A 14,250-nucleotide genomic window follows, 5' to 3' on the forward strand; every position below is an offset into this window, starting at 1 on the left:
TATGTTGTCACTATGAGTCTTAGATGATATTGAATTGTTAAAGAACCACAATTCAGCCTACAAAATGTATGTAAGGCTGCCAGTTTTTTTATTCTCAATAAACCATTTTAACATTATTTGTACCTTCAGAAGGCTCCCCAGTATGTGATGTTGCTCTAGCTGACTGCGGTGTGTGTGTAACATGCAGAACTGTGTCCACCACGTCCCTCGAGGTTCCCGGTCGCGACGTCGCGTCCGTCTGCGGGCTGGTTGCCATGGTTGCCAACCGTGACGAGTGCATGAACCACGGCCCACAATGCTCGGCGGTCACCAGTCGCGGCTCGTGGATCCCAACTTCTATGCACTACAAAATGGAATCAAATTCATTTCAGGGAATTTATTCAACCTCAATGTAAGACTAGAAAGGTAACATTTATAAAGCAAATGCATAATGCTTATCTTTGTATATGGTCTCCTCTGTTAATTTGTAACTCAAACAAACTCCTATATATATGGTAAGACAGGAGTCTAAATCCCTCCTGCTATAAAATTGCAACATGATGCAACCCAACACCAGTTACCAAGGTGAGAGACGTCAACAAATCAGGTCATTGGCCAGGTCAGAGGTCAGTGTACGGAATGGAAGAAGAGGAAACGGTAAACATATTATCACTGTTGCCTCACACCAGTACATCAACAGAAGAAAAGTTCCTTGCATAGTCTTACCATTTCAAATCTGAGCAGCATATGGATATGGTCATCTGTACGGAGCTTGGAACCTTCTTGCACTGCATTCTGAAACATGGACTGCACAGACAGAACAAAGAACATTGTCCAGATTATACAAAATGTTTAAAATGGACTTAATACATGTATATGGATGCCATATAGACATTAATTGCTGGTGTGTTACACTGAAGGGCAGTTATACCGGCTATACAGATACAGAGACTGGTGTGTTAGGCCGAAGGGCGGTTATACCGGCTATACAGGTACAGAAGCTGGTGTGTTAGGCCGAAGGGCGGTTATACCGGCTATACAGGTACAGAAGCTGGTGTGTTACAGATAAAGATTTACATTAAACTTCAAAGCTTAAGGCAAAGCAGTTAGAAATCTTCACCTGTACGTCTAGGAGGCGAACCCCCAGTCCCTCTCCAGACTCGATGTAGTCGTAGATGTCCCTGAGCCTCTGTACATCCGGCTCTGAGTACTGGAAGTCCTGTCTGCAGAGGGAGACAAACTCTGGCCAGGGCAGCGCGTTGTTGGCAGGGTCCTGGCCACTCGCTGAAGGGTCGGTCAGAAGGAAGTTGGGCAGGGACATGGGAGCAGGGCTGCTGTCTTGGAGATGGTCTTCATTGTGAGCTAGAGAGAGAGAATGGTTTATTAAAAAAATAAACACCTTCGCAGCACCAGTGCTGAATTGCAGCTTTTGTAATCAAAAGTCCCTTTTAAAAACTGTTTGACTACTTCACAGACTTCAGGTGGGCTGGGTGGCCGCTGTTTCCCTGATCTACAAAATGAACATGTCCACATGCCCACCAGACCTGAAAAAGTTGCTTCCCCAACCATACACAATCAGACGCACAACCCGCAGGAGTCTCTCTACTGCAAAACATCCCTCACTGTGCCGGTCTCTAGAACTCACGCCATTGGCAGAACTTTCATACATAATGCAGTTCATATCTGGAACAGTCTTCCAGACAACGTGGTCGGCCTGATCACTGACAACAACCTCCAGTCATTTAAAACAAGAGTACACCGGCATCTTCTTTCCACCACCAGGACTTCTGCATGTAGCTAGAACTTTGCAACTTTGCTGTAAACCAATGATTAGCCAGGAGTGTCACAATCCAGGCTATTGTTTACATTAGCACATGATAGAAAAAAAAAAGTTCCGTACTGTTTCTGTGCTCCTCCCTGTGGAACAGTCTGCGCGGCAGCCTCATGTTGATGGTACAGGAGTTAATGACGATGTTGTCCGTTGGTTCCAGGTTGCGCAGGCTGAGAATCGCAGGTGCAGTACCGCTCCGAGCCGCTAGGACCTTGGTCCGCGACGACCGAGTTGCAAGAGGGAGACTTACAGCACCTGAGCAATGTGAAGTATACCAAGAAATACCATGATCAGTTGATTAGATTGAAGAATATTCGAATTCAAAAATAAATGTACTTAGTATCCTATCATGTCAATGTGAGTAGTAACATTATGGAAACTACTTTGAAGCTCTCAATATTTGACTTACTCATTCAAAATTGAGAAGCCTACACTATGCTACAATATGAACTATCATACAGGGGAACTCGTTGCCATCAAGCAAAGCTTCTAACAACTCCTGCAATAACATGACTGTGTAAAGGTCGTTCGGTGTGATATAGCTAGCTGCCGCCGTGCTGCATGCCTGCAAAGCTGGTGTGTTACACCGAAGGGCGGTTATACAGATACAGAAGTCCTTTTGACCAGGATTCATATAGCAAAGGGCTCCTGCATATGATATGAGGCTGGGAAACCCTAAGTACCTGTGTTGGAATTTTCCGTGTCCCCTTCGGAATCCGATCCTTCCTTGTTGGTGTTCTTCCTGGCTTCCTTCGCAGGGGTTTCCATGGAGCTGTCAATCACCACAATGTTCTCTGGGATGTCCACTGTGTACGACAGCTACAAGCAAGAAAAAGGTTGTTTTAAAGTGATATTATTCAAAATAATTGAATTTTTCTCATCTAGATTGTCATTTTCAATAACATTCAACATATTAGCATCGCTATTTCACTTCTCTGGCGAATAAGTTGTACCAGACCCGCTCTATTTTTAGGAGGCTCCTAAAAAGAATGTAAACAAACAGCGGTTTTTTTTCGGCAGTTCCCAACACGTTTTTGCGGTGCAATGGCATTATTACCCCAGGTAGGCTTTTAGCGCAAGAAAATGTGTAAAATAACGATTTCAACCCCCCCAACACACTGCCTCTACAGCCTTAAAAAGGCAACGGCACTACCTTTTTCAGAAGATTTTCAGAGGGATTTTTTCCTGTACCTGATTTGTTGCAAGGAGTGAGAAGACACAGGCGGTCTGTCCCCCCGCCCCCTCGCTGGGGAACTCCACCCCCTGCTGCTCACCCCCCTCCCCCTGCGCCCCCTGGTCCTCAGCCCCCCTGGCTCTGTCCTGCTTGAGTCTGGTGAGCAGCTGGTGTGCCTCAGGAAACACACTGCTGGGGATGGCCTGCTGGAACGGGCGCTCCGCTCTAGAGGGGGAAACAGGTGGTTACGATAATATTTTACTGCAAATTCCATGTCCATGGGATAATTGCAGTCTCCACCAGACTCCTTTGCAGGCTGAATGAATAGTAGAAATCGCCCAGGGGAGTTAGCCAGCCATAGAGGGCCTGCTAATTCCCTTGGCCAGTAACATTCTATTTGGGTTAATTTCTACTATTTATTCAGCCTGCAAAGGTGGAGAGGAGGACAATTGCAAAATGACACAAGTTATGATATACATGTACGTCAAGTGAGTGAGTGCATGTGTAAGACAAATAGTGAGGACACTATTAACAGGTACACTACAAAAAGTTCTTGCATCTGTTCTCCGCAGACATTTAATAACTTTGACTACATATTAATGTGGCAACATTTGATGTAACTACAGCTGACATTATCTTTATTACATTGTATATTATAAGTCAGTATTACAAATACCATTGTTGTCTTACTTACATTGCTGACAGCTTATACCCTATTGCAGCCATGGGAACAGCACGGACCTTGGACTTAGGTGCAATCTGTGTGGGATTGAAACACACAGACATGTGAAGAGTCACTCTCATTAAAAAAGTTTCACCAAAGAATTTAAAAATGGTACATACTGCTTCAAAGCATAGCACTCAGCACTCACTTCAGAATGAGAATTGGAGTTATATACACAAAAAGTGAACTAGCTTGCTGCTGTATTATTTTCTGTTCTGTAAAACTGTGTTGCCTGAGGGCTGCGAAATGGAGATGGGTACTGCCCTATGTGTACCATATGGTGTTAGTAAAGATTTTCATTTTTGCTTTGACCCAGTGTTGACTCACACTTCAAAGAAGCCACGTGACAAGCTTGACTAGGTCAGTCTACTGAGGAAGACCAGAGTGACTGGTCAAAAGCTCTCTCTAGGTGACCGAACTTTATTGTGTTGGATCTAAAGTTTTTAACTTAAACTTTCATTTTTTTTGTTCATCTACTGTTAGCCTCCAAAGCAGGCTTATAGAACTGGGGGTTTGGTGGTCTTTGGCTGTTTTCTGATCAGCCCAATTCTAAAAACGGGGGTAATTCAACCAGGCCGGCTATGTTGTCTATATGCAATCAGAAAATAGCACATAAAAGCTCCCAAAGACCCTGAAGACCCCCAAAACCCCCAGTTTTTGGCATGCTATGGAGGCTAACCTACTGTACTATATGACTAACAGTAATTTACCCCTTTGCTCTGGTTGACCAGTCCTTGTTTCTTCATGGACAGAAAGGCCCTCTCCAGAACAGTGTTGGGATACTTGTTGAACAGCTTGTAGGCCAGGAAGGCAAACCTGGTCTTGTCACTTTCCGATGCACCCAGGCAGTTCTGCAGGGAAAAGATCAGTTATTAGCCCCCTCTGGCAGAACATACAGGAACTGCAGCATGAATAAAGACTTACCTTGTCTGATTACAATATGTCTGTCAACTTGTAACACAGTAAAACGAAAGATCCCAAAAACTTTGCAAGCACAAAATCAGTTATTTGTGTTCTCTTCCATACAGGGCTCGAAATACTGGGTGCATGTGCACCTTAGCAATCAAATTTGGAGCTGTGCACCCAATTTTGTTCTGTGTTAAATGTATAGTAACATATTCTTTAACATCAGTGTCAGAAAAATAATAAATTATCATAGTACTTTTCTTTAGAAATGAAGCATAATTAGTTTTGCTGGCATTCTACTTATCTTATTCTATATGGTGCACCCCAAAAAACTTTTTGTGCACCCAATTTTTTACGTTAATTGGGTGCACCAGTGTACCTATTCCCAAAAATATGTTTTGATCACTTGTTACTAACACATGTGCAACCTGCTAATAAATCCAGTAACAGAGCTATGCAGTAAGAAAGAAGCCTGACCCAGATGAAGTTGCGGAGTACTTGCAGGTGAATGTCCTCTATACAGCTGACAGTTTTGGGTGGGAGGTTGTGAGGATGGTGGCTGACTGTCATGATCTGGTACTTGGACAGGAGCTCCTCCATGGTGTCTGGTAACTCCTCCATTGTTCCAGGCATGGCCCTGATCAACACACAACACAAACAGTTGGGCTTGGGACGGACCATAGAATTGATGGGGGTAATAACAAAAGAATTGTCCACTCAGCAGTGACTGAGCAGAGTTACAATGTAGTGAAATTTCACTATCTACTCTACTGAATAACATCCTTTGTTTTCTTACATGTACCTGCAATAAACATTTTTTGTTGCAAATTTCCCATAACTTACCATGCTCAGAAAACCATGTAGACATGACCTTAGTGCTGAATGTTTGGTGTAGGCATCCAATGCAGCTTGGAGAGTTATGTCCTCTATAGCTCCAGGCATGGCCCTAGTCATTTTCAACATTTGAAAATTCAACTTCCCATAACTTACTACACTAAACTATTGCTTGGTTAGACCTGTCCTTGGTGCTGAATGTTTGGTGCTGAATGTTTGGTGCAGCCATCCACTCACTCACTGTCCGGTTTATTGTCTGTTGTTCTCCATCTTCCGAGGGTTCCTTTTTAATTGCAATGCAGACTGCAATGTTCTTCATTATGTATCTATAAGCATCCTAGGATATATGTACACACAGACACACACGCACGACACACACATACACACACACACACACACAGACTCACACACACTCACACTTACACATTTGCATATTGAACTACATTGTATGTTTGCTGACAGTTCTGACCTGAACTTCTCCTGTAGCCTGCCCACCACAATCCTGTACTCCTCTTCACACACCTTTGGGTCTGTGTAGTCTTCCTTCATAGAACTGATCCAGGACATGAACTCCTGTGGGGGACCAATTTTGTCATTATAATTTCTATATAAAACTAAACATTCTATCAGGAACTGAATTGGGAGGCCTACATGTACCTCTGATATATACCTCAGAATAATGGTTAGGCCACACCAATTTGATTTGTTGGTTCTCGGATTTTTTCAGAAAAAATATGAAGCGACAGGGCGAAAAAAAATAAAAATAAAAACAGGTCTAGGCATCCTATTATAGGCTTAAATGCTATGGAATGAGCCATGAAGTAAACGCAAAAGGCTGGGTTAAAATTTAAACATTGAATTTTGAACTTTTAATCAAACCACTGCAATGATAGATGGGAAAACTGTAACAACTAGGAAGAAAAGAACTTTCCTCAACTGTTGGGGGCAAAACATAAGCATTTTTCAGTTGATTCAGGACCAGAATCAAATTTTTTTTTTTTTTGCAAATCAGAAAAAAACGAAGAGGCGAATCCGAGAACCAACAAATTGAATTGGTGTGGCCTTATGTGTTTTCAAATTGCAGTTTCACAAAAAAAATCCAACTCAAAAATATCCAACTTACATCACATATTTATAAAGTGTGAATAAGGTTGCATGTCTGTAATCGTAACTCTCGCTAGATTACGTTTTGAAGCGATTGGTCATTCATTATCCTGAAGAAGGCGGTGGTCGTTGTAAATTTGATCTCTGTATAATCCTTATGTTGGAATAAAGTTTAACGTTTTACTATGATTACTACCAACACAGATGAACTTTCATGATAACCTGAAACTATGTCGTGACCCTGACCTTGTCCTGATGCACCTCTGCCAGGCAGATTTTGAAGTTCAAGGCTGTCTGTGAGTTCTTCATGATGTAAGTCGACCGGCGGGCAACAGCAAAAGTTGTCTTGTCCTCAGAGGCCTAAGGTGGGTACAGTCATGCATGCATAAGACATAGGGTAATTCCCAAGAAGAGGGGTCAATATTTAATGATACATACATGAAAAATAATTCAGAAAACTGATATGCTGCATACTATCCATAGCATTGTTAGTTGGGCAACCCTGGCATGGCATGCTGAACCAATAAAAGAAAGCAACCTAAAAATACAGTAGTTCCACTATAACTGTACATGTAGAGGGTAGAGAAATTACCATTCAAATTCTACCATTGAAATTCTATACTCCAGTTCTCTTTTACAAGTGGAGGGTTGGGGATCATCTATCATTTTATTTGCTGTTCTGACAGCCTTGGACTTTGAGTAAAGAGACTCTTTTTACACAACCAAGTGTTTCATTCAGCCAACGTTTCAGTGGCTGTCTGTTACCTTCCTCGGGGCAATTCTGACTGGTTCACATTGCACTGCAGCACAGGTGTCGCTGCTATAGATGCATTCCCAAATGTACAGTGACAGATGATCACTGAAACGTTGGCTGAATTAAAGGCTTGGTTGTGTAAGCAGAGTCTCTTTACTCAGTGATATACCAAGTTACTGATGAAACTATTCACGCAGCCTTGGACTATGTTGAACAGGCTTTGAAGTGTACATCACTACTGACACATTATTCTATGGATCTTAGCTGACTTACCTGAAAGGTATCATGTAGAAGGTCTCTCACCACCATCCAGGGTACAAACGATTGTTGCACCTTCTTGTTCAGAAGTGCTGAGGCCACTCTGCACCGCAGAATCTGACATGGAAAAAGTAACAAACAATTCAGTACCACAGACAGCTGCTAGGGGGCTCCCAGTTGAACTGCCAACAACAAGCCATATGTCAAGTATCATAAAGATCCATCCACAACGTTTTGAGATACACTGTCCATAAACAATTATTCAGTTCCACACAACTTTTCCACTATCAGGACTGGTACGGATTGTTTTGGGTGTCTGTCTGTCTGTTCAAATAGCTTCTGTTGTGAGGTGAGTGGGAAGTGATTTTGACAGTTGATTGACATGGGCCACACCTGAAGGTGACCCAGCATGTCCCCTGTGGAAGGAAGTGGGTGGTACATGTATGTATCTACTTAAATTACGTTATACATACAACTGTCAAGGCCTGGGAAGTGGAAGGTCATGGAAGACCCAAACTCTTCTTAGAAGTCTCTAATCTCATGTTTGTGGTTGTGTGAAGACCAACAGAGGGAGGAGCTGTGGAAGGCCACGAAGGAGGTGGGGTGACGATGTCTGTGACTGGATGGGCATGCCACTGGCAGAGTGTTCTCACAGGGCCAGAGACAGGAGGGAGTGCAGGAGGCCAGTGATACTGGATGCTACCATAGTCCCCGACCCTCAGACATGACGATGGGACTGGGTAAAGGTAGGTAAAATAAAAGACTGTGTGAACTCTACCCACCAAGCTATCCTCCTGTGGAGTCCAGGACACTCTCTGTCTCTTCATCCTGCTCAGGGCTGCCTTGTCTCGGGTGTCGTGGTACTTCTCTTTCTTGTGGTCTGAAAATGAGGCAGGAAAAAAGGTTGTGAATACATTACATGTACTACCAGAGAAGAGACGGTTACTTAACATTCTCCCTGCTGTGGTAACCTTTTGGCTCCAAAGCTGCAATATTTACCATAGTCAATGCTATTACCAGGCTATACATGATGCACAAAATGACTAATAAACTGGTGGATGTACCAAATACTACATGTAAGTACCTAATACCAGCTCAGAAAAGAACGAGAAATAGTCATGCCTTCAAGTACCAGAGTTATCAACAAAGGTTTGAGGTGTTTAAAAGCGGTTGTTTTTGTTGCTGTAGAGTCTTGGAGAATTTTCTTATGACCAATTTCTTGTGAATTTTCTTATGGGACCATCCTCTTACCTTTCTTCCTTGGTGGGCCATCTGAAGACAAGGAGGCCTTTCTCTTCCTAGCTTTAGATGGCTTGGGTGCTGAGAGGGGGGATAGAAACTTGGTCACTGGAACAATGACAATAAGATTTTGCTCAAATTTTCAAGAAATATGTAGTTCTGTAGCAGACTGGTTTAATACATTGTAGTTCTTAGCAAAAGATATACATGCCTCCTGGCAGCCATGGAGGACTGAATATGTTTTTAAAGACAATTTTTTCAAGACAATCAGGGTGAAATTTACCTTCCTGTTTCTTCTCCCTCTTCCTTTTCTGTCCCCTGCCTCCCTTGACCTTCTTGTTTCTATCTTTGGTGGAATCCTGGACTTTTGTCACCTAGAAAATAAAAGATAGAAGTACTTTTTATTATTCAGGTAGTCTCAGTACCACAGTCATACGATAACACTGCAACATTGATGAATTAACTTTTTACATCATAAAAATGTGGGTTGCATTCTCAAAACAAAGCTGATACCAGACTAGTATATCAGGATATCAGAGTTATGACAAAATCATCAAATGAAGGTACAACAACTGGGATCGTCTGAAGCTAGGATCTTGAAGCTAATATATATGTCAGGAGTCGAACCTTGACCAATTGCTGTTTGGCTTTTCTAGGTGAGCTCTCTTCTGCACTTGACGACTGGGTCTCTGATAGAAGGGGAAAAAGAGAAGCATGAAAATTTAATGAGACATTCTAAACTTCTACATAACTTTCCAAGGTCATAATTTTCTAGGCACATGTCTAAAAATTGATCTCTACAAACTTCAAAGAGTGTCATGACGAAAAATGTCTAATGAATCATAATACCACTATAAAAACTCCAAATGTCTGCCACCCTTACTTTTCTCAGGACTTTTGAACGGGGCGTCTCTTGGGTTTCCTGGGACTGACCCCCCCAGGATACAGGCTGAGGCCTGAGGCCGCTGACCGGTCAACATGCTGGCCAGGGTACTCTCTAACTAACCTTCCCCCTGCTGCCTAACCCCATAACCAGTGCAAAATTGTTTCCAAATGGCTATCTTAGCAGGCTGGAGGTTAAAAATCCTACCAGTATATGTCTACTTGTCTAGCTATTTCCAAAGACCATGAATTGTTCAATTCCACGACAGTAAAAATGACCACTTTTGGTAGTGAAATCCACGGCCGTGGAGGGACTTAGTCATGGTCTTTGGATATACCCGTGTCAGCCTTACTTTTCTCAGGACTTTTGAATGGCATCTTGATGATGTAGACCTGTTTGGGCAGTCTCTTGGGTTTCCTGGGACTGACCCCTCCTGGGTACAAGCTAAGGCCTGAGGCTGCTGACCGGTCTGCATGCTGGCCAGGGTACTCTCTAACTAACCTTCCCCCTGCTGCCTAACCCCATAACCAGTGCAAAATTGTTTCCAAATGGCTAGCTGGAGGTTAAAAATCCTATCAGTATGAGTAGTACTACTTGTCTAGTCTCCTCATGTCTGTCTGTCACCCTTGCGACAGTTTGTGTGGAGCAAATGTGTTATATGTATCACGTGTATTTACTAGTATGTAAACCCTGCATCAATTCAGCACTATTAAAGGCTGCAATTGCACAGGTAATGTTTGACCAATAAACCCTTTATGTGCTTACTTTTCTCTGGACTTTTGAAGGGCATCTTGATGATGTAGACCTGTTTGGGCAGTCTCTTGGGTTTCCTGGGACTGACCCCTCCTGGGTACAGGCTAAGTCCCGAGGCTGATGACCGGTCGGCTGGCTGGCCGGGGTACTCTCGGCCGTGGGTCATTGGGGGCAGCTTCCAGTTTCTCTTCAAGTGACTAGAAACAAAAAAGTCTTTATCATAGACAGTGTCACAAATTTACCATATTGTTGACAATGTCTAGAGTTAGATGTTCAAGGGTTAGGTGTAACAAGTTGTTCGGTGTAATGTAGCCAGCTGCCGCCGCGCCGCGTGCCTGCAAAGCTGGAAGGGCAAAATTGTCAGTTTAACTCACATTCTACTAGCCCCTGGGTCACTATAGCAGCAAATCCAAGGAAATGTACAAATATGTACGTCACAAATCATAATATAAAAATTCATAATTGATACTTTCCTGATCTGAAGAAGGCAGAGGGCACATATACTGCAAATTCATATAAGCCTGAAGCAGTTGGATTTTGGGAAATCAAGTCTTAGAGTATGTATAATAGCACTGGGTCACTATAACAGCAAACCAAAGAAAAATCTGGACCAATATGTAAGTCACAAATTGTAATATAAAGATTCCCATTGTTAGTTTCCTGACCTGAAGAAGACCGAGTCCAGCCCTCCTGCCCCCTTCCCGTCCCCGGGGATGTGTCCGTCATCTACAATCTCCTCCTCTGGGTTTGCGAACTGCAGGAGTTTAGCACGGGACACCCACGTCTCTAACCCGGTGTGACCCCGCGGTGCAGACGGCTCTCTCAGCCGGATGGCACCTGGGAAAAGGTTCATAACAAGGAGAACATGCAGGTGAGTTTTTCTTTCCAAACCACCTAAAACCTACCATAGATTGCAAAATCTGTGCTGCAAAATGAAGAAAACATTGCTAACGGGCATTGTCAAGTGTCAGCCTCCATGTTATGTGGCCAAAGTTTTGCCCTAACAACATTGCAAGGCTGCCAACATGCAATTTTTTATATGCCATGGGTTTAGGTGAACCTAAACCTCTGGATTTGAATCCAGATCTGAACCTAAATGTGGGTTTAGGTGCACAGCACTAGCTATGCACAGTATATCATGGGTTTCGCAGGTGCAGTACGTTCTGCTGACATGCTTACCCAATGGAGTGTTGAGACAGATACACTCCAGAGCACACCAGTAGGACTCCACCTCCCTCTCTGACGTGAACTTGTATCTCCTCAGTACAAACTCCTTATCACTTCTCACGATGAAGTAACCAGGGCTGGACGTGGTGGTGTCCACGATACTCGCATTCTTGTTCAGGTATATGAACAGCTACAGAAGAGAAACATAGCAAGTAACATCCGTGTCCATAATATCACCAGGGTCCATAATATCACCACCTTGACAAATAGTGTGCTTAAAGATATTTTTTACTGCAACATACTTTTGGTATGCACTCCTGCACACCTCAAATGTACATACCTAGGGTATGTTGCAGTAAAAATATCTTTAAGCACACTTTTTCTCAAGGTGGCAATATTATGGACTATGGTGATATTATGGACACAGATGTTATATGTAGAAGTAACGGTAAGTGTTTTTTTACCTCCCATCTTTGGTAACTATTTAAGAGGAAAGTGACCAATGCACGAATTAACCTTGCAGACACTTTAACTTGTTCCTTAACCCTTGTCCTGCTGGCATTCCTGGCACAATATTTTTCAATAATTTCATGTCTTAATTAGATCATAGACCCCCAAATTATTTTGGACTGCAGTTGGCGTTAGGAAGAGCATCCAGCTGTAAAAATGCTGCTTAAAAAAAAGACTTATACTTGGTGCAAGCACGTCTAACCCCCAGTTGGGGAAAAATGACGTTAAATTTGGTTTAAAAAAAAAAAAAGTGGCATAGTTACTTCCGCATTTGTTGCGTTTCGCTGCAATGTGATGCGTTGCATGAGAAATACCCCCAAAATCGTACCTATACAGGGTGCTATATAGATGGTACTGTATGTGCCAAGCGACATATGTTGCGCACAGCAGGACAAGGGTTAAAAATCCCATTGTGAACATGTACAGTTTCACAGTTTTGAAACTATGCTGAAATGGTCCTGAAACAGGACAGTAACTACCAACATCTAATGCTAACATTGCATGGAAAGTCTTTTTTTAAGCCACTCAAATTAATTTTTTTAAGGTTTAAAGTATAGTGCTGCATTGAAATTTCAGTCACAGACTGAGTCCTCTCATCTTTCCATTGAATAAATATCCAAGATGTAGTGTTAGACTTTGTCCCTGTGTGTTTGTCCCTGTTTTTACCTGATCCTTTTCCTTGTGTCCACGAGGCCCGATCTTCACCAGCCCCATAGCAGACAGCCGCTCCACTAACTCATGGAAGGAGTACAGGTACTTCCTAAGGGGAAACATGACATTGTATTTTTTGTAAGCTTATTGCATAGTCATGCCCAACTGGGGCATTCGTAAAGATTAAGGCAATGTGAAATAATGGATTTCCATGCATTTGTTAGATCCTTTGCTATACATGTAATGACAACTTTATTGCTCAGCTCAAGAATTTTAAAGATTACAATGTATGACAAACTCTACTACATGCACTTAACAAGAATTCTATAGGGAAACAATGCTGTAAATGTTGATGAAATATGTCCACCTCTTGTGTAGTAGCTGATGCCTCATCCTGTTGGGAAGGTGTCTGACAAGTGTGTACTTCTTCTCTGGGTCATCTAAATAGTCCTTCATATTATCCACCTTAGAAAACAAGCCACATTGTAGACATTAACAGACATACAGTAGAACAAACCCCTGGCTTTGACAACTCAGCCATCCCAAACAATACTTCTACACCCAGAACAAAAATGAATACAGCAACTAGAAAGGTAACATTTGCAAAGCAAATGCATAATGTTTACCTTCACATATGGTCTGCTCTGTCAATTCTTACTCAAACACATTCACATATATGATGACAGGGGTCTAAATCCCTCCTGCTATAAAATTGCAACATGACGTAACCCAACACTAGTTACCAAGGTAACAGACGGCTGGTTCAGGTCATTGACCTTATTGTTTTGGAGAAGAAGTCTTTAGAGGTAGAAGAGGAAGAAACTGAGGAAAAACAATATGTTTTCCTTTGGTAAACACTATCCGTCCCAAACAATACTTCTGCACCCAGACACAAAAATGAATACAGCAAGAAAGAGCAGGCAAAAACACATGATTGTACAATGTATATGATATTTCCCTTACCTCACATGGTACCTTGATGATCTGACAGAACAGACTGAGTGGGACGACACAGAGAGCATCACTGACCAGCACCCAGCCCGGCCCGTAGTTCCCGTGTACAGGGACAGAGGGGATGTACCGCTACCAGGACAGCTCATCCATGTACACGGGGTGCTGTACATGTGTGGGGGGACTGTCAGGTTTGGGGTCTGTGGAAAAACAACAAGAAATGTAATTGAGGTCAAGGAAGTACATCGTGCTATGGCCCGTAGTTCCCGTGTACAGGGACAGAGGGGATGTACCGCTTCCAGGACAGCTCATCCATGTACACGGGGTGCTGTACATGTGTGGGGGGACTGTCAGGTTTTGAGGCTTGAGAAAAATAACAAGAAATGCAATATTGAGGTCAGGGAAGTACATCATGCTATGGTCCGTAGTTCCCGTGTACAGGGACGGGGGGGATGTACCACTTCCAGGACAGCTCATTCATGTACACGGGGTGCTGGGTGGGGGGACTGTCAGGTTTGGGGTCTGTGGAAAA

General features: G+C 42.9%; 1 protein-coding gene across 1 annotated transcript in view; it reads right to left on the reverse strand.

The window, feature by feature from the left end:
• LOC109487489 (general transcription factor 3C polypeptide 1-like) overlaps nucleotides 1-14,250 on the reverse strand; it is a 28,729-nt gene that overhangs the window by 3,292 nt on the left and 11,187 nt on the right. The window contains 22 exon segments of the mRNA XM_019791480.1: nucleotides 124-343; nucleotides 706-786; nucleotides 1,100-1,341; nucleotides 1,880-2,065; nucleotides 2,494-2,629; nucleotides 3,002-3,209; nucleotides 3,679-3,743; nucleotides 4,419-4,559; nucleotides 5,092-5,251; nucleotides 5,918-6,021; nucleotides 6,799-6,912; nucleotides 7,580-7,681; nucleotides 8,347-8,444; nucleotides 8,816-8,884; nucleotides 9,087-9,177; nucleotides 9,431-9,492; nucleotides 10,452-10,636; nucleotides 11,105-11,276; nucleotides 11,619-11,796; nucleotides 12,783-12,876; nucleotides 13,135-13,232; nucleotides 13,731-13,918. Of these exon segments, the coding sequence (XP_019647039.1) occupies nucleotides 124-343; nucleotides 706-786; nucleotides 1,100-1,341; nucleotides 1,880-2,065; nucleotides 2,494-2,629; nucleotides 3,002-3,209; nucleotides 3,679-3,743; nucleotides 4,419-4,559; nucleotides 5,092-5,251; nucleotides 5,918-6,021; nucleotides 6,799-6,912; nucleotides 7,580-7,681; nucleotides 8,347-8,444; nucleotides 8,816-8,884; nucleotides 9,087-9,177; nucleotides 9,431-9,492; nucleotides 10,452-10,636; nucleotides 11,105-11,276; nucleotides 11,619-11,796; nucleotides 12,783-12,876; nucleotides 13,135-13,232; nucleotides 13,731-13,918 (2,994 nt within the window).

This window comes from Branchiostoma belcheri, unplaced genomic scaffold (genome assembly GCF_001625305.1).
Source record: "Branchiostoma belcheri isolate BF01 breed outbred unplaced genomic scaffold, Haploidv18h27 scaffold111, whole genome shotgun sequence".
NCBI lineage: Eukaryota > Metazoa > Chordata > Leptocardii > Amphioxiformes > Branchiostomatidae > Branchiostoma > Branchiostoma belcheri.